The 26,197-nt window shown below is 46.6% G+C and overlaps 2 protein-coding genes across 3 annotated transcripts in view; one reads left to right on the forward strand and one right to left on the reverse strand.

The window, feature by feature from the left end:
• Positions 1–5,775, reverse strand: part of CTPS1 (CTP synthase 1) — a 41,349-nt gene extending 35,574 nt beyond the window's left edge. Inside the window, exons 1-4 of one of the 2 annotated variants that reach the window (XM_066572630.1) lie at positions 5,666–5,775; positions 3,756–3,944; positions 1,140–1,310; positions 802–902 (exon numbers count right to left, since the gene is read on the reverse strand). In XM_066572630.1, coding sequence (XP_066428727.1) covers positions 802–902; positions 1,140–1,310; positions 3,756–3,921 — 438 coding nt within the window. In that variant the 5' untranslated portion in view covers positions 3,922–3,944; positions 5,666–5,775. The other variant, XM_066572625.1, reaches the window with a different exon arrangement.
• On the forward strand, positions 5,746–24,286 carry RCC1 (regulator of chromosome condensation 1). Its single transcript, XM_066572636.1, has 10 exons — positions 5,746–5,880; positions 10,354–10,446; positions 10,959–11,149; positions 11,239–11,418; positions 15,097–15,193; positions 15,485–15,607; positions 17,042–17,194; positions 20,227–20,346; positions 23,184–23,336; positions 23,592–24,286. The coding sequence occupies exons 2-10, from the start codon at positions 10,368–10,370 to the stop codon at positions 23,759–23,761; spliced, it is 1,266 nt and encodes a 421-aa protein (XP_066428733.1). The 5' UTR covers positions 5,746–5,880; positions 10,354–10,367; the 3' UTR covers positions 23,762–24,286.
• Positions 24,287–26,197: the final 1,911 nt, after the last annotated feature.

Consider the following 26,197-nt stretch of genomic DNA (forward strand, 5'->3'; position numbering starts at 1 on the left):
AAAAAATGTCTTTGTACATTTTCTCTCTCACCTCTGATTTTAATTTAGTTAATAGTGAGATAGCGTAGGTTCTGATGGACGCATGGTGGCCTTGCCGCAGCCTGTCTGCTTGCGAGTTTTGGCCAAAATGCAGACTAACACCTACCGCATATTCCGACCTATAAGACGGCCCCTCAACTGTCGCCTTATACGCCGGGAATACGGTGTAAATTGAATGGTTGTGATTGGCTGACGCCGCGTGAGTTAGCCAATCACAGCATCAGCTTTCTGGAGGCGGGGATTTCAATCCCCCGCATCCAGAAGGCAATGCTCTGTCGGGGACTAGGAGAGAGCGACAGCCTGCAGCAGCGCTGCAGAATGCCGGGGGAGGGGAGTACTGTTTTTTTTTTGTATACCCGGCGTATAAGACGACCCCCGACTGCAGAGCAGATTTTTCGGGGTTAAAAGGTAGTCTTATACGCCGGAATATACGGCATTTATCAGTGTGTTTTTTCCATACAGTGTGCTATAGATGCTTGGGGAGCCCAGAATGTTATGCCAGTGTGGTGATACAGGGCAATCCACTGCTTTGCCAGTAGGGGTTGAAATCCGTTCACATGTGCGGACTATGTTTGTTAGTAATCTGGGTTCAGTTGAGTGGCTGCATATTAGCCTGCATTGAACATTTAGCTCCCACATATTGCAATCTGGCTCTCTGCATATCATCAGGGTATATGGTGATTGAGCCTGTTAGCTATGTATAAAGAGATTGTGAGTTGAAAACTGAAAAGGTAGCAAAGTGACACAAAATATCTTGCCTACCTCAATAACACAGACTTCTGGTTTCACACCGTCCTCATCCACAGGAATCAAGGCCTGCCGCATCACCCACTCCTGGATAGCATCTGTGATGTGGGGCACCACTACAAATAAGCAGAGACCATCACATGTACTGCCCGTCACTGAGTGACATAAGCCCACCGGCTGTACTGGTGTCACTCATGTAGTAAACAACTGTTTTCCAGAGGCTCATTAGAGAGGTCAGTCCATAATATATATGCTGGGAGCTATAGGGGTTATTCATGGTGACTGCCCATGACGGAAGACAATGGACCCTCAACTACACAGCAATACTCAAACCCACTAGCTCACTAGCTTACCTTGCACAGTTTTCCCTAGATAGTCGCCTTTCCTTTCTTTGTTAATGACAGACTGATAAATCTTTCCAGTTGTTAAGTTGTTGTCTTTTGTTAGTCGGATGTCCAGGAAACGCTCATAATTTCCGAGATCCAAGTCAACTTCGCCTCCATCATCAAGTACAAACACCTCTCCTATATGAGAGAAACACAATGTCAGTCGGGTACAAGACAACATAAGATGGAAACACTCATTCTTAGGGCTCGCTCACACGAGCATTTCCTGTGCGGGGAGCACGCAACGCACCGCTTACTGCTGCGCGCCAACAAATCCCCATACACTATCTTGTGTGCACATGTGGAGACGCTGGTAGAAGCAGTGGGCACCATTACCCCTCCACAGCTGTACACAACTTGAATATGTGGTTTTTGCTGCATTTTTTTTTTTTTTTTTTTAAACCGACCCTCCACTCCTGGACAAACAAAGATGCCCGCACGGCTTCCCAGACTACCTGATGCACACTCTGGGCCATTTACACGGAACGATTATCACTCAAAATTTGTTCACGCAAACGAAATTAGGCAATAATTGTGTAGGGTAAATGCAAAAACATCATTTACCATTTGTTCACTACTCGTTATCGCTGACTTTCAGTCAGCCTAAAAACAATCGTCAAATAGATGAAGCGCTGAGCGGTGAAGTCTGTCAGTCTTAACATTCTGCACGAGCATTAACGACCTCAGCGGTGATGTCAGCACTCGGGCAGTCGTTTAGATGACAGTCATTCCATGTAAAAGGGCTATAAGACACTACATGCTGCTCTGATTGGTCAGTTCTGCTCATGTGGACAGCACTGGCCAATCAAAGCAGGTGTAGTATCAGACCAATGCTGCATACTCATACACAGTGTGCATCAGGGAGTAAGAAAAGCAGTGTGGCCATCTTTCTTTGTCTAGGACTGGAAGGTCGCTTTAAACAATAGTTATTAGTTTTATATCAGGAAAATACAAATTTGTTACCATCCAGAAAAATAAAATATAGAACATAGTATAATTAGGTCCTCGCTGCTGGCAGCACACACGGTTTACCACTACTTGCCCGGCTGCACCTGTAGCGGTCACTGTATACAGCAGTAAATCACATGCTTGCCGCGGCTGGGACACACCATGTACGGGCATCCTGAGGCTGGCTTCACAGGCACAATATGCAGAGAATAGAACCCAGTGATTTCAATGGGGTCATTCACATTTCCGTATTTCGCAAGCCCATTTTGGTCACGCAAAAAAAAAAAAAATACAATCTGTTCTATTTTTTTACATATTTGTGTACCAAAGGTCTTCATAGAAGTCATTGGGGGTGCGCAAATGCATGCGCAATACCCAATTCTGCTGGAAAAAGAACACATCTGGAACTGGTTAGCCGTATCAATTGTGCGTTTGTTTGCTGCGTACAAATGAACAGGTCCTGCAGCGGCAAACAAGTGATCTCGCATCGCAGCCCCACTGAGAGCAATGGGAGAGAGTCTGCGGTGCTCTGCATCCCCGAAGTGACGTGAGGCTGTTCTCCCATAAAAAGGCCTGGCATCCACGGGTAGTTCATGTGGATGGCGAGTGTGATATGGGGTGGGATTCATGGCCTCATACCGTGCTTGCTCATGTGATATGGGGTGGGATTCATGGCCTCATACCGTGCTTACTCATGTGATATGGGGTGGGATTCATGGCCGCATACCGTGCTTGCTCATGTGATATGGGGTGGGATTCATGGCCGCATACCGTGCTGGCTCATGTGATATGGGGTGGGATTCATGGCCGCATACCGTGCTGGCTCATGTGATATGGGGTGGGATTCATGGCCGCATACCGTGCTGGCTCATGTGATATGGGGTGGGATTCATGGCCGCATACCGTGCTGGCTCATGTGATATGGGGTGGGATTCATGGCCGCATACCGTGCTGGCTCATGTGATATGGGGTGGGATTCATGGCCGCATACCGTGCTGGCTCATGTGATATGGGGTGGGATTCATGGCCGCATACCGTGCTGGCTCATGTGATATGGGGTGGGATTCATGGCCGCATACCGTGCTGGCTCATGTGATATGGGGTGGGATTCATGGCCGCATACCGTGCTGGCTCATGTGATATGGGGTGGGATTCATGGCCGCATACCGTGCTGGCTCATGTGATATGGGGTGGGATTCATGGCCGCATACCGTGCTGGCTCATGTGATATGGGGTGGGATTCATGGCCGCATACCGTGCTGGCTCATGTGATATGGGGTGGGATTCATGGCCGCATACCGTGCTGGCTCATGTGATATGGGGTGGGATTCATGGCCGCATACCGTGCTGGCTCATGTGATATGGGGTGGGATTCATGGCCGCATACCGTGCTGGCTCATGTGAAGTTAGCCTAAAATATGCTGATGCGAAGAAGCATCCTTCATTCTGGAAAAGTGCAGCGCTAAGGCGTGCGCAATGTGCTTACACTCATGTGAAGCTAGCCTAAGGGTACAGGTAAACTGCAGGCCGAGAAACAGCACCTGCAGTCCGCACTGTACTCCCCAGGTGCTAGCTGCAATCAGCGCAGGCGATAACCCCCTTATAACCAGCTCATACAATATTAGCTCTACGCACCATGCTCGTATGGGGAGAACGTTCCAGCGTCTATGTTAATGTATGGGTCAATCTTGATAGAAGTCACATGCAGGGAGCTGGATTTCAGGATCGTCCCTATGCTGCTTGCAATTATCCCCTTTCCAATCCCAGATATCACACCGCCCGTCACTAGGATGTACTTCATGGCGTCAGAGGAGCTGAGGACGTCTGTAGAGAGAACAAGTGATATTAATGCCCGCAGCAGAGAGCGGCTACCTGCCTGACAGAACGCATGGGCAGCTGGACCTGCAGCCCAAATAGGAAGACATCGGGTTACTTCATGCTCACTACTGAGGAGCAAGGAAAATACATAAAGGACTGTGCACAGGTCCCAGCGGTAATCTGAAGGACCAAGAGGGAGAGCTGCTGCCTGTACGGTGCGCACCACTGGATGGTAACCCCCGCACAGAACACCGCCCAGTACAGGCCTAGGACGCTCTTGCGCACAACTCACCCTTACAGCTAGTGCGCCAGCAGCCCAACCGTGAACATGGACTACAACTAATGGCCTTCAACAACATTTTGAAGAAGGGCTGACTTGAGACGAGGGGAGATTTTACACTATTGACCACTTCAGGAAGACAACACTGACACTGTATAGCCATCGGGGAAGGAGCTTCTGCACAGGCAGATATCGGGCTGAACGCTCATTCGCTCAACAGACGGGCTGTGTAGAAGGTGCGACGATCAGCCGATTGATGCTTGTCCGCTGATCGTTCTCAGGCGGCACATCTACCTGTGTGAACAGCCAGCCTATGAGGACGAAGGAAGGCTACAGCCAAATCAGCCAATCCTCAGGCAGTGTAATGATGGGCGCCGTCATGGCATCAGGCAGTACTGCACTCGTGCCCAAGGACCGCAAAGGCCCGTTTAGACAACGATCAGTGCTCAAAATTCGCTCATAAGCCATCTTTTGAGTGATAATCGTTGTGTCTCAATGCGCGGCCATCGTGCACTGTTCACTCATCACTAACTCGTAGCAAGTTAACGGTCAGCAATGACTGAGTTCTCTGCGGGCAGCGCTGATAGCATTCTTTCAGCTGGTATCCCGCACAGAGCTGTCAGCGGTTGTCCGAGAACAAAGCAGCTGTGTGACTGGACCCTTAGTGCGAGTACCCCGTCGGCCGGGCAATCAGCGGCCGCAGGCACGCCGTCCGCCGGGGGACCAAGCGGCCGCAGGCACGCCGTCCGCCGGGCGACAAACGGGCGCAGGCACGCCGTCCGCCGGGCGACAAACGGGCGCAGGCACGCCGTCCGCCGGGCGACAAACGGGCGCAGGCACGCCGTCCGCCGGGCGACAAACGGGCGCAGGCACGCCGTCCGCCGGGCGACAAACGGGCACAGGCACGCCGTCCGCCGTCCGACAAACGGGCACAGGCACACCGTCCGCCGGGCGACAAACGGGCGCAGGCACGCCGGGCGACAAACGGGCGCAGATAGGCAGTCCGCCGGGCGATAAATGGCCGCAGATACCCCGCGGGCCAGGCAATAAACAGCCGCAGATACCCCATTGGGTGATAGAGCTGTAAATTCCCCCACCAGGTGATAGAGCTGTAAATATCCGGCCACCGAGCGCTCAGCCATCACTCCACTCCCGGGACATGAATGCTATTTACCACCATGTTTCACTACGGCTGAGCCCCGGAGAGCAGCAGTTCGTCCCTCCAGAGCGGCACTCACCAGCAGGCGCGACGCTCGCAGACAGCAGACGATTGTGCCGGTCCCACGTGCTGGGAACGACTAACCAACGCGGGAGGATACTAAACAAGAGCGCCACCTCCCCCTACATCCGGAAAGTGCAAGCGAGCCGCCGTACTGTATAACAGTCCGCTAATACCCGGTACGGCCACGTGACGTGCCGGCCTGTGTACACGCGGTGGTGCAGCTACCTGGGACAAGCGGCGGGGGGCGCTGCCGTCATTGTAATACACTTCTCTCAAACTACTCTGACCACGTGTCTGCTGTGGGCGGAGCCTCTGAACGTTTCCTCGCGGGTCGCGCACAGTTTACGTCAGAGGGGAGCGCCGCACGTGTCCTACAGCTGCTTAAGGAATCCGGCGCGGAAACAGACAGGAGCCGGCGTGTAGAGGAGCGCGGTGTAGAGGTGAGAAGTGGGCTCCCCGTGGGGGCTGCTGGCCGTGGAGACCCCTTGCAGGTGTACATGGTAGTGGAGTGCCCCTTCCAGCACACGTGTGCCACACTGCGGTCTTTCCAGACGGTCTGCTTAAGGCGGAATGGGTGAGGGAGGCGTCACCGGAGCCGGGAAGGGCAATCAGCGTAACTGAGCGCTTCTGTCTCTGGAGGGAACCGCACGGCCCATTAGCTATAACGGATCCGTCTGCTTTTTGGATGGAAGATAAAGTGCTGCATGCAAATGGCACTTGGCTCAACCCCGGCGACCCAGCGCCGAGGTCAGGTGACTGCTACCGACCGGAGGGGGCAGCGCCCACATCCGGGGTGCCGTGATGGGCCTCGGTTATACTATAGAAGGCTCTGTTAACACTGGTAGACACGGGGCATCCTTACTATCAGTATGCTATAATCCTGATAAGAGCATTATACTCTAGAGACTATCCAGGACTATCTGTTATAGCTTCCTGTGGGCTATGGGACTCATCGTTGCTCATCCCTGGAGCACATCTGGGCTTTTTCCTCCTTTCACTATAAGTATGCCCCCTAGTGCTAGTAGCTGTCTGTGGCCCATTGATTTCAACGAGACCCCAACCGGCAGTTACAAGTGTCGGCCACTACACAGAGGTCGGCACCGAGACTTACGCTCTGACCTCTGTTATAGCGCTGCTGACAGCATGCACCCGTTCAGCTGATCGGTCGGTGCCCTGAGCGCTGGACCCCAATCTACTATTGATGACCTATCCAAATTGACTTGCATTACCCACGTGGCCTGTGTTATGGCCAAAGTAGACCTAAAGGGAATCTGCTGTGACCATTGAGCCCCATAAGCTGTCATGTGGTTGAAAGGAGCCCTCCTTGTGCGCTTGCAGCGTGACTTCACCGTCTGCTCTGTGTGCCCCCATAGAAATGAATAGAGATGCGCTTGCATGGAGCAGACTAAAGAGTCATGCTGCTGGCGTGTGTGGACTTTAGGGGGACACAGTGCAGGAACGGGGCGCCCGGTAAGTGTGAAATAGTACTTTCCCAGACTGCCCGTTTCCTGACCCTTGAGCCCCATAACATAGTTTATGGGGCTCATAGGTCATGACGGTTCCCTTTTAAGGAGGTCCTTCCAGCAGCATCTGTCTCCTTGCCAGTTCAGACATAAAATAACTTGTGGACTCATTTGGGGACCCACTCCCAGCAGCCCATACAAAGTAGCCAGTTAGAGACTGGTCTATGGGCTCCTAGGAGGTTTTGAAGACATGGCCTACATTGTAGTCTGTTCCATGTATTATGTGAGATCTGCAGCGTAGCTCTCACTCTTCATGCATATTATCTCATGTGCAGCGACGTCCTCTTGTAGCTTCCAGCTGTCCTTGTCCATTATTGATCAATGGGTTCTGCTTAGATTGCAGTTACTAAAGAGCTCTTCCCAGCAGTATCTGTACCCACTAGATTATGGCAGGGGTGTATCACCTGCGCTATTATTTCCCACGCTACCTTACATAGGTGTGGTTCGTCTATTATGCAAGTCCCAGGATGTGTGCTAAACTAGGTGCAAACAGCGTGCCACCACATTTAGAAGAAGTGACGGGACCGACTCTTCGGAGAGGCAGTGTATCCCCGAGGCTTCCTCAATCATCCCCTCTCCCAGCAGCAGTGGGGAACTACTGGCTGCAGCAGGGATGCCCCTGTGATGCTGCTGCCCATATATGGACTGTTACATGATTGTGGCGTCTCTGGGGCACAAGTGGAGAAAGAGCAGAGCAAATTCCGAGCAGCCTTTTTCTCTTCTCATCTCCCCTGTGGTTTGCTTTCTCATTCATCTGTAGACCGGTTTCATACGACTGAATTTCTATTGCGGATTCCGCGATCGCCGTACGGGCGATCTGCTGTAAAACGTGGGGATTGAAAGGCATACATTTTTTACTTTTCCTTCATTCGTGGATACAAATTGTGAATTCCACAATCGAAAGATAAATCGTAGCATGTTCTGTTTTGCCGTGGAATCTGCACGGACAGCCTCCATTGAAGTCAATAGGTGTTCCACCTGCAACCCATACGCAATTAATGTTACATATGGGCTGCAGGTACCCGTGTCATTGCTAAGTGATGTGTGGGAAATACAAACAAAGAAAAGTATACATGTGGCATCCGACCTGTTTGTGTGAGCCCAGCCGTACAGTATCCCCTCCCTCCTTGCACCTGTTATCCATTCTCCTCTGATTGCTTTAGTACATGTCAAAATTCCTGACTAATGAAAGTGTTTGGGCAAATATGACAGTTTTACACCTCCTCATCAATGGAAACAGGGAACAACTTTTCTAGTGATGTTTTACAAAAATCCAAAGTTCTACAAGTGTTCCACAAGGCTACGACTGCTGATTCTCAGTTTCAATTTTGGACTGGAATTAAAGTATGACCTGGCGCCAAGTATTTTCAAACTAGTCACACTGACTTCATAAACTGGGTGCACTGCAATAACACTGGAAAAAGTTTCTGCTTTGACCTAAATTTAGGCATGGATAGATCTCCTGCTATATGTACTCATTGGAGGGTCTCCTCCCAGCAGCACCTGTATCCTTACCAGCTCAGTACTTGGTATGGCACACTCTGCTGATACGCACATCTTTTGGTCGGTCTCGCCAACTGGCTTGTGCCATAGTAGATAACGAGCTCAGTGACTAAAGGCCATCCGCATACACATATAATAGTCATCAGGACCAGCTGGTTATTCTGTGTGGCCTTCCAACTTTCCCCAGACAGACAACCTTGGTGAAAGGAAGGATCAGGCATGTTGAATTGTATCCTGTGCTCCTCCTGGAGGTAAGCTGCCCACGGGGGTGTCTAGCAGCAGTTTACACTCATCTTCCCATTGTAAAGGTGTACAAGCTCAGCCAGGCTAAGCTTTATCGTATGTAGGGGAATAGCTGTTGTCCGAATGAGTGCTCAGTTGAGTTGTTAAAAAGGCACCTGATGGGATTTCCAGCTGTAAATGACTGATGACTTGACTTCAAAGGCAATTTACCCGGGACGATTATCACACAAAATAGGTTCAAATGAACCAAAGTGCATGATGATCGTTACATCTAAATGTGAAGCCCTGAGCGAGAGGTCAGTGATGGCAGTGATCTGCCTGTGTAGACGCTCTACACGAACGCCAACAACTAGCGGTGACGTCACTCACTCATGCAGTCGTTTAGAAGACAGTCATCCCGTGTAAACCCAGCATTAGGAAATGTGAGGGGATTAGAGGGGTAGGAGGTCATTATTACATGACGCTCCCTTGTTTGTTTAATAAATTTTGTGTATTGAGTTTTTTTGTTTTTTGCATACCTTCTTTCTTGTCTATAAGGCCACTCTCACACATGCCATCGGCAAAATGCCATTTTTTTTGGATGCAGGTTCCTGCCTCCAACACCAGGTTTTAGTGCACCCCATCATTGTAATGGATGATAAGGGGCCCTAAACGTGTTAAAATAGAGCGAAGAGCGCTTGAAAATAGCAATGTTAGAAAGTGGCGCATTCGACCGCATGTCTGCGAGGCCCCACTGAAAGCCATGGGAACATTGTATCGCGATTACTGCAGCGTTCAAAACGCTGTAGCAATTGTGGTAAAAAACGGATGTGAGAGTGGCCTTAGTCTGACTCTAGTTTTAATTTTTTTAACATTTCCTGCTCTGCTGCTTATCGGCGTTGTGTATAAATGGCGCACATATGCAATGTAATTATGTATGTACAGTGTTTATTATGGGCACATAGAGAGCAATAGGGTTCTATCGCACGTAATATGCAATTAAATAGACCATGCCGCATTCGTGTTTTTACATGTGTTTTTATACACAATGTATATACATAAGTGTGAATGGATCCATCAATTCATAATACACTATTGCATTACCCACGTGTGAGCCTGCTCTTATTCTCAGGATGGATCCTCAGTAGCAGATTGGCAGGGATCCGCAGCGATTAGCTGTTTGCCAGAAGCACACGGCTCCATACACGCTGCAGCTGCCCATACCGATGTGGCAAGCAGATGTCCCATTCAAGTAAATGAAAACTGCTGGGAGGATAGTTCCGAGCTGCAGGCCTGATGGCAAGCTGACCCCTGAAGATGCCACTTGGGACCCTCAGCGAGCGGCTGTTATCTGACACACTGCCAGTAGGCTGGTGGCTGGGGGTTCAGAGGAATGGACCTCTGCCAATCAGTATTGATGACCTGTCCTGAGAATAGTCAACCGTTCAGACCCAGACAGCCCTCTTTATGTTTTGTTCACATTTTGTCCAATCCATCCATCAAACATGTAATTCGGGGAGCCGCTAACAGTCGCCACTCTTATTTGTGGGTGTCTATGGGACAACTAGTATTGTAGCATGTGTACTGTGGTGGTGGTTGTAGGATTGTATAGGTTCTGCTTCTATTCTGTAGGATAAAGTAAACCTGTATCTTCTCCCTCAACAGTGATAGTATTTAACATGAAGGGAAAGAAAAACCTGAAAAGAAGTGCTCCTGCAGAGGAAAACAATGGAACCACAGAGGTCAAGAAGCCCAAATGTAAGTGGGAACATCTAAAAAACTGCTATTTATTTGGAGTTGTCTCATTCTTCAGTCTTTTATCAATAAAACGGCTGTAATGATAAACCTGTTCACTAAGGCCAGAGGTCCCTCAACCTTCTCTTAGCTTTAAGGGACTGTCTCACCACAGGCTTCTACCTTGCAGGCAGACACCCCAACTGTGGGTTGACCCAAAGTCTATGGTGGCGGTGCATGCGCAGCACCAGTCAATTTACTTCAGTTGGACCAGGAGATAGAGTTCAAGTGCTCTGGCAGCTCCCGTTGAAGTGAATGGCACTGTGGTGTACATGCGTGGCCACTGCTATCAGAACTTTGCATTGTGCCATGGTTGATTTCTCTGGATCAGTGGGGGTTTCCAGCAGTCAGATCCCCCACTGATTGGCAAGTTGTGCCCTAACTTGCTGTAATGGGAATACCTCGTTAATATCTTATCTGCAGTGTTTAAGAGAGAAGTTACTCCATTTTGTTTAAATGACCACCTTCTATTTTAGTGGTTACTCACAGTTCCCACAAATCTGTTGGCGGCATTGTGCTGACCCTTGGCCAAGGTGATGTGGGTCAACTGGGCTTAGGAGAAGATGTCATGGAACGAAAGAGACCAGCACTGTTATCTCTACCAGAGCCAATAGTCCAGGCTGAAGCTGGAGGAATGCACACAGTGTGTCTTGGAGCTTCGGGAAGTGTGAGTTTACTGCCAAACGCTACAGTGTTTGTTGGACCAATTCACCCAGGTTATTAACATCTTGACTGTATATATGCATGTTTAATTAGGTTTATACTTTTGGCTGCAATGATGAAGGGGCACTCGGCCGGGACACCACAGAGGAAGGATCAGAAACTCAACCAGCAAAGGTGGATTTGGCTGAGAAGGTGGTACAGATTTCAGCAGGAGACAGTCACACTGCAGCTTTGACGGATGACGGACGAGTGTTCCTCTTTGGATCTTTCAGGGTAATTTTTGTTCTCTGCAGCAGTGGGGTCTGTCTGAAGTCATTTCTGGCCTGCTAGCTTGCACTATCCCTCTAAATGTGTAGAGGCTTGTATGGCAGAATGTCTCATTAAGGCCGGCTTTGCAATATGCAGAGAATAGAACCCATTGATTTCAATGGGTTCATTCACATAAGTGTATTTTGTGTGCACATTTCATTCATGCATATATAGAAGTCGAACATGCTCTATCTTTGTGTATTTGTGCACCAAAGGTCCACATAGAAATCAATGGGGCGATGTGAGTCCGCATGCAATACACAAGGAGATGCATGAAACCCTCCGTAATTGCGCAGGACAAAGAACACATCTAGAACTAATTAGTTATTTCAATGGGTGCATTTGTGTGCCGCACGCAAAATAACATGCCCTATGGACAGCACAAGTAAAATATGGGACGACCCTTGAACAGACATGGATTTAAACACATTTCAAAATTAATGAAAAATGCTGCCCTTTGTAGTGCATTGTAGAATTCCCTGTTGACCTACATCTGCATGCACCTATTTTTTTCCACCGTGAAGACCACCAGCTTTTCAGGGTGGCTTCACATTAGTTTTTTATTTTAAAATGTGTCGTTTATGCTGCGTGTTTTTTTTTTTTTCGTTTTTTTTTTCTTTTTTCTCCTGCCAAAAAATGCTGTTTCAGGTGTGGCTGTAGCTCAATAGGGAATTGTGAAACACATTACATTGTGGCCTTTTTTCCACAGGCTTGTGCAGGAAAAATACCATTAAAAAAAAATCTATGCAAAGAGTCTATGAAAGAAGTGTAGGTAATATTGGGTGGCCTGCAGTTTGTAAGTTGATCTAACAAGAGTGATGCGATGTTCGCTACATGAACATAAAATGGGTTCATTCACACTTGCGATACTATGCGGGGGAAAAAATCTCAGCATGATTGTGCAATATCCCCCATTGCCTTCAATGAAGACAATGGAAGAACATTGCAAACCCCTGCCTATGACAGCCACTCCGGGGGATTCCTTCAGCCCTGCTGGGGTGCGAGGCAGCTTCCATGAGAAAACTCCTCACATCCAGGGGTTTCCACATGGATTGTGAAGGAGATATCAGGCTGTCATAATGTGACGGAGCCCTGACTCTCCCTAGCGGGGCTGTTTGCTGAAGCGTAAGAACGCCGCTACACTTTACATAACAAATGTGCCTTGGCCTGACGCGTCACTCAATGTATCAAACTCACATGTTATGATTTTAGGGCAGTGGTGGGACATCACAAATCTAATGACACCAAAATCATCCACCAAAGGTCACATAAAGGGGTCAAAGTGTGGTGCAAGAAAAGCCTGTAGGCTGTTTATATTATATTAGATGCAAGAACAGTGTGGCAGAATAAACTTTGACCATTGTAGTGAATGTTTCAACTTTCACCTCTATAATCATAACTACATCTATCCCCTTCCTGGAGGGTTTTTCTTTCTTCAAATTCCCACGAGGGTTTGTTTTTTGCAAGGCATGTTTTCTTTTTACATAATCAATGTGAAAAGATTAAGTGAGGTTGAGCTTCTGCTATATAATTTATATTCTTGGACATCTTAAAACAGACTGCACTATGTAGGCAACTGGGACAGCAGTGCTATCATACCTTGGGTGTTGGTCATGTGATTGCAGTGCTAGTGGGAATAAACCTGCAAGTGCGCAGGAGGTGGTCCCTCTATGTGCAGTGCCCTGAGCTCTCTACAGTGCCCACTTTTTAGCCTTGCCTTCTGTTCTGAGTGGTTGCTGTCCTGGTCACCTATGTGCAGTGTGTTCTGGAGTTTTGAGAAGTCAGGACTGCTGACAGGTTCCCCTTAATTTTATTTATTTTTTTTTAACCCCCTCTGACTCTTAAGGACTGAACTACTTGATCGCTTATACAATACGCTATATTACAGCATATTGTGCCTGTTGGCATTATCCTTTTTAAATGCCTTCACCCATAAACATTTAAACACCTATTCACAGGATATTTGATAAATCTAGAATTGCTCAGAAACCAACCAGTTATGCACACCTTGTAATGATTGTGTGGCAAGTCCCCTGTATGAGTGCAGTGATGGTCACATATGCATACTACTACTCTATTCACTGTCTGTGGGACTCATGGATATAGAGTAGAGCACTAGGCCCCCTCCGGCTGTTATGACAACACATTGACACCCTGTGACCATGTTGTGGCCTAATGGGGGTTTCCAATCCTTAATCCCTAATGTCCTATTTACATGGGACGACTATTGCTCAAAATTTGTTCTCAGGTTTTTAAGCTGACTTTCCAGTCGGCTTAAAAACAATCGCTGGATTGTAGGCTTGTCGTATGTGAACATAAAAGGTGAAGCGCTGAGTGAGAAGTCTGCAATCTAGCTGTGAAGTCTGTCGGTATAATCTCTCTGCACGAGCGCTAACTATCTTAGCGGTGACGTCGGCAGTCGTTGACCCGACTATCGGCACGTGTAAAAGGTCCATTAGATGCCACAGTTGCTATTGACCATGGCATCTACAGGGTAAAATGGCCATTGTAGCAGTATCATATAATATATACAGCTGACACCTGCAGTTTATGGAGTGGAGCCTGCTCCATATTCTCCATGACATCCACCATATATACAGCACATACCAGTAGCAATTTTGTCCAGTTCTACAGCAGGGAATGAATGCTGGTCTGGAAGTTTGTATACAGTGCTGCTTGCATCATATTATAAAAAAGTTGTGTAGTCGGGGACCTAGTGACAAGAAAGTGATGTCTCCTGAAATGACGAGTGTACCTTCATCAGAAGTGGGATGATCTTAACGCTTTCCCCTTCCCCCACTTAACTTGAAGCCCACCATTGGATTTCTTGTAAAATTCTTCACTAATTTGCTATATTACGTACCTACCTTCCCATTCTAAAATTGAAGCCAAGAGGGCAGCATTGAAGATCGCCACCTCGTTGGTGACAAAGCTTAACACATCACTCTTCCTCCACGATTCGTGGCTAGAATTGGATCGCCATTCACCAAATCATTTTCATTTTAGATCTACATTTCCTTACTTTTAGACACCCTGTATTTCGGTTTGGAAAGGGCTATAATTGGCTGAAATTTCCCCCCCCCCCCCCCCCACCCACCCACCCGTGTTAATGGAAGGCATCAAAGACGAAGGCCGGCTGCACATGTCCAAATTTGCATTGAGAAATCCAGAGTAGGCGTTCGGGTTACACAGCAAATACCTTCCAGTTAATGGAAGCCATCCAACCCGCAGCTTTTCCGCAATTGACATTGTGGAAAGATCGCGGATTCTGCGTCATCGCTAGGCGATTGTGGGAAAAGCAGGCTTTTAAAAAAAATAAAAAATAAAATAAATTGTACTGTGCATATCCGACGGTTAGCCGTGTGGACCATCCGCACTGCAGAAGAAGCAGCCGAAGAGAAAGGTATGCGTGAACGCCGGCTGGGCACAGGGTTGGATTCCGCTGCAACCTCCCACATGTGGAACCTGATCCAGTTGTGTGCAGTCGGCCTAAATTTTTGTACTTTAATCTGGTGCCATGGATTGAAGCTAATTTACGGCTTAGTGGAAGGATATACCAAGAAAAGCAGAGTGTAAGAAGAGTGGTGCGTGTGAGAATTTGTGTCCCGAGTGTAATTCTGTCTTTATACTGTCACTGTATAGGATAACAATGGTGTTATTGGCTTACTTGAACCAATGAAGAAAAGTATGGTGCCTATTCAAGTTCCTGTAAATGTACCAGTTGTCAAAATCGCATCAGGTAAGTGAATGTTTAAGATGTCATTATGCTGTGCTATGAAGTGAATTCTCGTGGATCGCATCAATTGTTCAATTATGTTGCTGATCTGTTGGCACAACATATAAGCTGCACAGAGCTGCTCAAATTACAAAAAATTTGCCACTCAGTTGATGCCCTCTATTTTGCGCACAAGCAGTTACTGCAGTCCAACCTGATGTAGTTTGCTACCTTAAAGTTTTCATTTTGTTTGTTTTACTACCCAGCTCTAACGTTCTGTTTTCCTTCTGTTGCTGGGTGTTTCTTTTTCCCAAGGGAATGATCATCTTGTGATGCTTACCTCCGATGGGGATCTCTACACATCTGGTTGTGGAGAGCAGGGTCAACTCGGTAGGGTGCCTGAGAGATTTACCAACCGCGGAGGACGTAAAGGCCTAGGTTAGTCATTAATAGGAATCAGTGATGGGCAAAATGTGGCTCTTGATATTGGTCCCTTTGTTGCCTACTCAGAATTTTGGAATAATTGTTTGGCCCTACTATAATGTAAGGTCTACTGAAACCTTTACAGCTATATCACTTCTATTCACCCTCAACCAATAAGAGGAAGAACTATACATCAGGGCCTACTGTATGCTGGCCTCTGCTTGAGTCATGCTTTAACCCCTTGAGTGGCGGGTTTCCTACCACCCTGTCGTGCCCACCAGGGCAGGTTTTTTAAAATGGTCTAATCATTGAATTTCAACAAATTTTGCAGTTGCGTCTCGAGCCATAACTTTTTCATTTTTCCATTAACATGGCCATGTGAGGGCCTGTTTTTTGCGGGACAAGTTGTGTGTGTTTTTTTTTTTTTTTTTAAACGGGGGGAAAAAAGAAAAAAAGGGGCCATGTCATTAAGGGGTTAAATGTATTAACTTCCTTCTCTGGGTCATTACGACACATGGATACCACATGTGTGATTGTAAAAAAAATCAAAAATACAAAGTAAAGGGAGACAAGTGTTTTTTATTTTTTTTTTATAATTCTTTTCCTTGTTCGTTTTTTTTTTTTTTAATTTTTTTTTTTGTCCCTTTAGGGGACTTCCACAGGGACCCATCAGGACCCCCTGATCACATTCCGGGGGTCCGATGGTGACAGCCCTTTACATGCTCCAGTCACATAGACTGCCGCATGTAAAGGGTTAACACAGCAGAGATCGGAGGTTTTCTCTGATCTCTGCTGTAAGAGCTGGTACCTAGCTGTCCTCTCACAGCCAAGCACCAAGCTCTCCCTGCCACAGAGACCATCGGCTGGCTTCTGACAAGCCGATGGTCTCTATGGCAACCTGTAAACAAAGCAGGAGATTGCCAGCATATCGGCAATATCTTCTGCTGGTTTTTCAAAGCCCTTGCTTTGTTCTCTGTGGGTCTGTGCAGGCAGAGCACACTGTCACAGCTTGTGGCATTGTGCTCTGCAGCTCCCATAGTGATACATAGCCCGGAAATCTTCCAGGCTATGTCGCTATGAGCAGTGGAGCTTGTCCTGGAAAATTTCCGGGCGTGCCACTCAAGGGGTTAATACGGATTACTGAATTGTAGACTGCGCATTTTGCTAACTGATGTAATTTTGATGTCTTTTTACTAAGCAACCATGTAATCTGTATGAACACGTAGAATACAATGATCCCACCATACCATCAGAATATTCCAAGTGTATGTTACAAGCCTTTGAAAGCTGCTGTTTTGATTCGGTCTCTCCTAATTGTTTTTTATGGTGGATCTCCTGTTGCTCGTAAGAACATTTCCAGTGTTACCAGTCTATGCATATGTAAGACTATTATACATAAAACCATCCACCTCCAGATGCTACGTATATAACCATGTTCTCTTCCTGCAGAGAGGCTGCTAATTCCTCAGTGCATCCGCTTGAAGGCTAAAGGGTGCAGACGTGTTGCGTTTCAAGATGTATTCTGTGGCGCATACTTTACTTTTGCAGTCTCACAGGAGGGTCATGTTTATGGTTTTGGCCTTTCAAACTATCATCAGTTAGGTAAGTGTGTGGGGGGTTTTTTTTGTAGTGTTACGTAGTAGCAGAAAATCTGCAACAAAGTCTTCATCAATGCCACAACAAACGCATCAGAATACACATCAGTGGTGTGGATTTTGATGTGGATGCGCAACATTTCGCCCTTTCAATTCAAGGCATTATGTTGTACTATGTGTGAAGTACCCTTAAAGGGGTTGTCCGGCCATAAACATTAGGTCTCATTACTTCTGTTTGCCAATTTCCATGCACTTTGTAATATACATTGTGCATGGAAAATGAAGCAAACAGAAGTTTTGGACTTACCTGAAGGGATGCCCCCCCCCCTGTGTTGCTCCTCCGTCGTCCCTGGTTACCACAAGAATCTTCTCTTCTTGTCGGGCCAGCTCTTGTCGGCGCGGGAACGAGCCCCTTCTCATCCGCGCATGCGCAGTTCTTCTCTCTGCAGCCGGGACCGATATACGATCTTCTTGTGTGCAGGGTGGGGAGGATGGAAGAGCCTCAGAGCAGGAACTGAGCTCCCGCCCCCTCTCTGCCTCCTTTCCGCCCCTCTGCACTATTTTCAATGAGGAGAGGCGGGACGGGGGCAGGGCTAAGGTCTGAGAATTAGCCCCGCCCCCGTCTCGGCTCTCCCCATTGCAAATACTGCAGAGGGGCGGAGAGGAGGCAGAGAGGGGGCGGGAGCTCAGTTCCTGCTCTGAGGCTCTTCCATCACCCCCCCACCCCTGCACACAAGGAGATCGTATATCGGTCCCGGCTGCAGAGAGAAGAACTGCGCATGCGTGGATGAGAAGGGGCTCGTTCCCGCGCCGACAAGAGCTGGCCCGACAAGAAGAGAAGATTCTTGTGGTAACCAGGGACGACGAAGGAGCAACACAGGGGGGGGCATCCCTTCAGGTAAGTCCAAAACTTCTGTTTGCTTCATTTTCCATGCACAATGTATATTACAAAGTGCATGGAAATGGGCAAACAGAAGTAATGAGACCTAATGTTTATGGCCGGACAACCCCTTTTAGGGCTCATGTCCACGGGGAAAATAGGATTTAGGATCCGCAGCGGATCTCCCGCGCGCGGATCCGCACCCCATAGGGATGCATTGACCACCCGCGGGTACATAAATACCCGCGGATCGTCAATAAAAGTGATTTAAAAAAAAATGGAGCATGAAAAAATCTGGACCATGCTCCATTTTCATGCGGGTCTCCCGCGGGGACGGCTCCCGCGGGCTTCTATTGAAGCCTATGGAAGCCGTCCGGATCCGCGGGAGACCTAAAATAGGAATTTAAAGTATTTACCTATCCGGCGCGGGCGCGGAATGTCAGCTGTTCCTCACGGCCGCATCTTCCTTGCTTCGGCTCGGCGGATGTGCCCGGCGCATGCGCGCGGCACGTCGACGACGTGCCGACGACGTGCCGCCGGCGTCAGGAATTCATCCGCCGGCCGAAAATGAAGATCCGGCCGTGAGGAACAGCTGACATTCCCCGCCCGCGCCGGATAGGTAAATACTTTTAAATTGCTATTTTCGGCGCTCATGTCCGCGGGGCAGGAGGGACCCGCTGCAGATTCTCTATGGAGAATCTGCAGCGGATCTGATTTTCCCCGTGGACATGAGGCCTTAAAGTATCATTACATAGCTCAGAAAAGTTGTTGTTCGTTTACAAATGACAGTCGTTTGTAAGCATCTTTATGGTGTAATGCATAGTATTTTTTTGTTTTTTTATAAACTTACTAGCTTACCCGTCGCGCGTTGCTGCGAAGACAGACAGACGTACATAAATTTGTTTTTATATATCTAGATAACAACCAATCACAGCACAGCTTTCATGTTACCTCAGTGGTATAATATATAACAACCAATCGCAGCGCAGCCTTCATGTTACCTCAGCAGTAAGAGAAATAGCAACCAATCACAGCACAGCTTTCATGTAACCTCAGCGGTATAATATATAGCAACCAATCACAGCACAGCTTTCATGTTGCCTCAGCAGTATAAGAAATTGCAACCAAGCACAGCTTTCATTTTACCTCAGCATTCTCAATATCCAGCAATTGTCTTGCGAAACGTTCGGCGGATGCATCATTTTGTAGTTGAACACTCATCCCGTTGCTCGTAATGCCTTTTGCTTTTGTGCTTTGAGATGGAAATCAAACGATCTTTGTCTGGGGGGTATAACTGACGATGCTCGCACGCGCACCACCTATCGTAGGATAGTTGTACTATGCCAGTAATCTTCGGAGGAGTGTACTCAACAACTTCCCAAAGTTTCATGGTGATTAGATGAATGGTGTAGTAATGCATAAAAGACAGACAGACATTCATTTTTATATATATATAGATGACATCAGGAAGTGAGAGAATTAGATTCTGTACGTAAAATTTGGACGCTAATTCCTTTGCGCTTAGAAATGAATTATCGAGTTGGGACCCATTAACTTTTCCTATTTATGATATAATCAATGCTCGTGCCAAATTACAGCGGGAAGTGAGAATGAGATTCTGTACGTAAAATTTGGACGCTAATTCTTTGGCGCTTAGAATTGAATAATCGAGTTGGGACCCATTAGCTTTTCCTATTTATGACATAATTAATGCTCGCGACAAATTTCAGGTTTCTACGACTTCGGGGAGTGAGAGAATTAGTGGCAATGATGGAAATCGAACGATCTACGTGGGGGGGGGGGGGGGGGGGCGTAACTGTCGACGCCATTTATCATAGGATAGATGTACTATGCCTATAATCTTCCCAGGAGTGTACTCAACTTCCCAAAGTTTCATGGCGATTGGATGAATGGTGTAGTAGCGCATAAAGGACAAACAGACAGACAGGCATACATTCAATTTTTTTATATAGAGAGAGATAGGTAAGGCATGTTTTTTATATTATAGTAGAAAAAAAAAACAAAACACAATGCTGAGGATATGGTGCCGCAACTCCATGTGAACTGGGTTTGTTCTAGACTGTTTTTGCAACTTCTCTAGAAGACATGGGGGTTTTTATGTGTATTGTTGACAATGTCTTTTTGCTTACTCACTACAGGGACAAGGACAACTAATCCCTGCTTTGCACCTCAGAATTTGACAGCATTCAAAAACTCCACCAAGTCTTGGGTGGCGTTTTCAGGTGGACAGCATCATACAGTTTGTGTGGACTCTGAAGGTTAGTACTTGGACATTGGCATTGAAGGTTTGGCATCTGTAGCTTATAAGCCAAAGTCAGCACTTCAAACAAACGACATGTTCAGGTGCACACAAACGTGGCAACAGCACATAATACACATACAATATCTGAATAACCTGCATAATGCTTAGTAGATATATAAAAATGTACGGTTCTTGCTGCGACTTTTCTTTCAATAACTTTCTATTAACTTTTGGGTTGAGTAGGGATGTAATTGCAAACATGAGTAAGTTAATATCTAGAATGGGTACAGTATTGTACATCGGTCCATGGATGCAGAGTTGCTTCATGAATTTAAACTGTAACCTATGTTGTACAATTTGTTTTGTTAACACAATTAACATTTTAGGACTTGGTCTCATCTGCCACATCCATGTGATCATGCTTCCAGACAGGTCCTAATACTAACAGATAACTCTCTTTTGGGCCTGAGTCTCCATATAAAGCCAGGGAAAGTAGGGTACCAGGCTATATAGCCAAAGGCTATATAGGCTTTGAGCAGGTGGGCGAAAGCCTTTTTAAATTTCACTTTCAGGTGTCTGCTAAAGGTAGAAAACGCATCTTTCCCAAGTAATTTTGATTGGACCATATAGCCTGGTATCCTACTACCCTGAATCAATTGGAGGCTCAGGCCCAAAAGAGAAGTATCTTAGGACCCTCTTTAAAAAAAAAATAAACATTTTCACTTGGAGATAGTGGATGGGGCCAGCAGGAGTTCATCAAAATATATGCGCTAAGCACCTTGCATTTTTATGTGGCTATTATATACAAGTTATGCACTGTTGTTCAAGTATTAAATGTGTAAGGCCTCATGTACACGGGTGGATTGGAGCCCACAGCGGAATCCAAACCTGCCCACAGCAGAGGACCCTGCGTTACCTTTTCGGGTCTTCTCTTTTCTGGTCTACGGGATGTGTGCGGGCGTGCGTGCATGCAAACGGGCCGCAGATTGACTTCAATGGAAGCCATCCGTACGGGATCTGCACTGAAATGGAGCATGCTGCGATTTGTTTTCCGGACCAAAAATCCACAGAACAAATCTACATGCTCTGTTTCCAGTGCGGACGCCCATTTTTCTCTATGGGCAGCTTGAACTGTGGTTTCCACCATTTAATTCCGCCCGTGGACGTTGAGTCTTATGAGTGCAGTTATCACATGTTTCTGCTTATACTGTAGCCTATAAGCCAGTGTACGTTTTAACCACTTATAGACCAGAGTGTCTTGGTCCTAAATGGATCAAACGCATTTAGTGATTTCGCGCATATGATGGTCACACAGGGCTGATTAAATTATTATTTTTTTTTTTAAGTGACACCCAGTCCTGGACAAACAAAGATGGCCGCATCAGCTTATCTGACTATAGTCTTATGCCCATGACTGTTTTTCCATCGGTGGCACGCTGTGGATTGAGTCACGCTGTGGATTGAGTCAATGAAAGTCAATAGACTTTCATTGATCCATGCACACTGGCGTGTAGACACTGCGTATAGATACGCAAAAAAATTAATCGCAGCGTGCTCTATTTCCCTGTGTGTTGACAGAATGAGCCCTGTACACTTGTCTGGGCTCCGTATGTTTGTTTTTTTAAAATAAATCACTCTGCGTGTGTGACTTGCAGGCATGGGCAGTGCCATACGTAGTGTCTGCCGGCTCTCTGCCAGCAGAGCATATGACCCTGGCTTATTGCAGGATGTGTAAAAATGCTGCAGGGATACCTGCCTTTGTTTTTCCTTCCAGCATGGTCATGAGCCCCACCTGATGCACGTGTCAGTAGTATAAGACACTGCACCTGCTTTGATTAATGTTCCCCAGGTGAGCAGCACAGCCAGTCATTACAACATGTAGTGTCTTAAACCACAGTGGGCATCAGGTAGTCAGAGAAGCAGTGCAGCCATTCTTGTTTGTCTAGGCCCAGAGGTTCGCTTTAATAGAAGCTCCCTGAGCCTCAGAGGGTAATGTGTACAAAGTAAAAAAAAAATGTTGTTTGTTCTTTAGGCTTGCTATATTTGCACAAATTTTGGTTGCTTTGATATACTGTGTGTAGTCTGAGTGGGGTAGCTGCAAAAATCGTTTGTTAAATGTCCGACGTGTAAAAGAGGGGAACTCCCACTAATAAGGCTCTGGCGAACATTCATGTAAGGCTGGGTTCACACTGGGCGGAATCCCGGTGGAGATCTCACAGTTTGGCTGCAGCGACAGGTTTTGAAGCGGCCTGGCCACACGCTCTTCCGCTGCAGTCACCGCTCCCCTAGAGAGCGCGGCTGCAGTGGAAGAAGAAAAATGAAGATGCTGCGGCCGGCGAATGTTGAGATTAGCGGCCGCAGGCGGATTTGCCGCAGAGAAGTTTCAGACAGAATTTCCTCTGCAAATCCGCCCAGTGTGAACCTGGCCTAAGTGGGGTTTTTTATTTTTTATTTTGGAACTTTTCTACTATAACTGTAGGCAACTATGGCCAGGTACAGGGAAAAGTGGTCCTTTTGGGGTGAATTTAGTCATTGAAAGAGTTAGTTTGTGTCTAAGGTCTGGCAGCTCTGCCTTGCTGGGTCCAGTTCAAACTACACCATCGCCTCACTACAGAGCATATATAAAGTGGTTATAAAAGGTTTATCTTCGCAGGGTCCTCTGTTTTCTTTGATAACTGGGTCATTTGACCTGTTCCATGCCATTATAAGTTTATGGTGCATGTTTAAAGTTCCAGGAGCCTCAAACATGCACCATAAACTTATAATGGCATGGATATAAAATCCAGGACCGCACCTGGTACATTTGTCATGTGATCCTTAGGCTAATATATCTGCCTTTGTTTTCATTTATAGGCAATGCATATAGTCTTGGTCGCGCGGAGTACGGCCGACTTGGCCTTGGAGAGAACGCATCTGAGAAGGCGGAGCCTACCCCTATTCCTAACCTGCCCAAGGTTGCTTCTGTGGCCTGTGGAGCGTCTGTCAGTTATGCTGTATCTAGAGATGGTAAGTGTCTGGTTTCAGATCTCACCGCATTTATAGTACTTGCCTTTACAGCCAGACACAGGTTTGTTAGATAATGAGAAATTGCCCCCATTCCTTCTGAGACCTATAGAAGAATTCTTGATGTCTTATTTTGTCTTGCTTAAAGCTGCATATTAGGAAGCAGACCTAAAATTGTTAAAATTGCTACATTTAGTATTCCTTGTAATATGCTCTACATGTAACCCTTTGTTAATTTTTTTTATTTCTCTTTACTAGGTCGTGTCTTTTCTTGGGGTATGGGCACCAACCAACAACTTGGCACTGGTGAAGAGGATGATGTTTGGAGCCCATTTAAAATGACAGGGAAGCAGCTGGAAAACAGAGAAGTCTTGTCGGTGTCCAGTGGAGGGCAGCACACTGTTCTTTTGGTTAAAGATTGCAGTTAACGTCCTGAGTTTCGGGACAGGAATGATCATCGGCGGGCTGCATTGACACACCATCTGAGCCACCTCCATTTACCTCTTTGCCACGTTTGAACTTTTAATAGGTCCCTAAATGTAATAATCAGTCTTATATGGGAGCTTCTGGACATCCACTTCTGCTGTTTTCACATATCCACTTTCCTGTATTATTGCCCTTGAATGCATAAAAAGATCTACCTATAGTCACTTGCTCCCTCTGTATTTTAACCAGTTTAATTTCCTGATTTGAGTTTGTTCCTGTGGCACTGGCATCTCTTAATCCATTGTTTCGTAATGTCCAGATTTATTATACTTGTAAAATTTTATTTTTTAATATCCAAATTCAGAAAAAAAATAGATTGCTTTATTTTTACAAGTGTGGTATGGGTGTGCATGACTGTAGGAAATGTTCATTTCCTTTGCCATTAATGTTTGAATTGGTTTTACCTGACAGGGATTGGAAACCTTTTAAAGAAACTGTCTTTTGGAATAAATCTTTTTCATAAGCTGTTCCTTCTTCTGTTGCAGTTCCAGCAATAATTGAACAAATGATATGTTCTTTCTCTAACTGGCTTATTATCATGTTAATTTAATGTCCTACAATTATCTGATCCCTTTGTTAACGGAAAAACGTCTGAGTAGTTTGTAGAGAGAAAGGGAAAGGCGAAAATACCTGTTATAGTCTGTATAGCAACTGGTGTGCTTTACGATCTATAGAAAAAGTCCCTGGGCGATGGCATAGCTTTCTGACATCTGTACACGGGCACAGCACTGGCCATCTAGGCCCAGCAGAAGAATACATCACTAAATGGCCATTCCTTGTGCAAGTCTGCATCGGAGTGATAAATATAACATTGTAGCTTATTGCTAATGGGCCTACTGTTCCAATGTAAAATGTTGTATTCTCTGAAATATATGAAATGTGCTCAAGAGGTAAGTGAGAAAACTCCATATAGTCTTTTTGAATGCTCTAATGGACACAATACATTCTCAGAAATCTGTTTTGTCTAAAACATTTTAATGTCTGGTTAAAACAGTAGTAAACCCAAAAGTGAGGTTTTAAAAGTAAACTGTAACGTTCCTAAAACAAATGGAAGGGAGAAAGGGGCTGATCAGTTGGGCCACATCAGTTTTCATTGGTCTGATCGCTGCACCGTACGATATCGCTGCGATATTCTCGCGGCAATACCACGATATCGTAGCGCTACAAAGTCGCATGTGACACTACAAAATCACACGACTTTGTAGCATCTGCTACTGTCAAAGTTGCACCGCATGCAAACCGCGTTTTCGTGCGATGTGATGCAACAGAGAGGAAGGCTCCATAGAGAAACATGGGCTACAAAACCTCGCGTGTCGCGGGCATATCGCCGGACCTGCAAGGTTTGTGTGTTTTGTAGCATGCTACAAAACAGCTCATGTGTGAAGGAACCCATTGGAAACCATGAGCTTCACATACATACGATTTGTAGCATCATAGCAATGCTACAAAATCGCCCGTGTGAAGGAGGCCTTTTTCTGTTTTGAAAGTGTCTGTGCTCGAGTTTGTCCTTTGTGTTGAAAAGCCAAGGCCTCTGAGACGCAGGTGTGAGCTGTATGCTTCAGTCCAAAAGCAGGCTACAATCCTGTATATGGAAAAGAGGGAAACCTTTCCTTTTGGGAAAAGCTTCCCTAATTTCCTTTTGATATGGACTGCAACACAGCAAGCATCACATGCTGTTCACAAAGCTGTATGAATAAGGCCGCTTTCACCCGGAAGACAGCGATATCGCAGCTTTGTCCTGTGCGATATCGCTGTTTTCTTGAGGCGATATCTCGCTTTTGTAGCACTCTTTTGCTAGAATTTGCTAAGCCCTGGATTAATAAAACAATAATTACCTAAAAGGCACTGTCTGCTCCACTGCACTTCTCCTTCTGAAGCTCTGGGACACTTATTTGTAATCTTCAGCCAGTGCTTCGTGGTCAGGGGTTTAAAAAGATTTTGCCTCCAGAAAGCCCTAGCTTTGATTAGTTCTCGAGTGCCGCGGCTTAGCCTTTTTTTTTTTTTGTGGTTATTAGTTCATTTACTGTGCTTCTCCTACTACTTGCACACAAACTGATTTACTTCAATGTCTGCAGGAAGGGTATAGCGTGGAGGAGGTAACACTTAAAGGGGTTGTCCCGCGCCAAAACGATTTTTTTTTTTTTTTTTCAATAGCCCCCCCCCCCCCGTTCGGCGCGAGACAAACCCGATGCAGGGGTTTAAAAAAAAAACGGATAGGACTTACCCGAATCCCCGCGCTCCGGTGACTTCTTACTTACCTTGTGAAGATGGCCGCCGGGATCTTCACCCTCGGTGGACCGCAAGTCTTCTGTGCGGTCCATTGCCGATTCCAGCCTCCTGATTGGCTGGAATCGGCACACGTGACGGGGCGGAGCTAC

The sequence above is a fragment of the Eleutherodactylus coqui genome, chromosome 1 (assembly GCF_035609145.1).
Source record: "Eleutherodactylus coqui strain aEleCoq1 chromosome 1, aEleCoq1.hap1, whole genome shotgun sequence".
Classification (NCBI taxonomy): domain Eukaryota; kingdom Metazoa; phylum Chordata; class Amphibia; order Anura; family Eleutherodactylidae; genus Eleutherodactylus; species Eleutherodactylus coqui.

What these genes read in the sequence shown, in the direction of transcription:
- RCC1 (XM_066572636.1), top strand. Translation starts at nt 10,368, where the DNA reads ATGAAGGGAAAGAAAAACCTGAAAAGAAGTGCTCCTGCAGAGGAAAAC. An exon ending in AGAGGTCAAGAAGCCCAAAT is followed by an intron (nt 10,447 to 10,958) that starts GTAAGTGGGAAC and finishes CTTCTATTTTAG; the next exon opens with TGGTTACTCACAGTTCCCAC. An exon ending in AGTTTGTGTGGACTCTGAAG is followed by an intron (nt 20,347 to 23,183) that starts GTTAGTACTTGG and finishes TTTCATTTATAG; the next exon opens with GCAATGCATATAGTCTTGGT.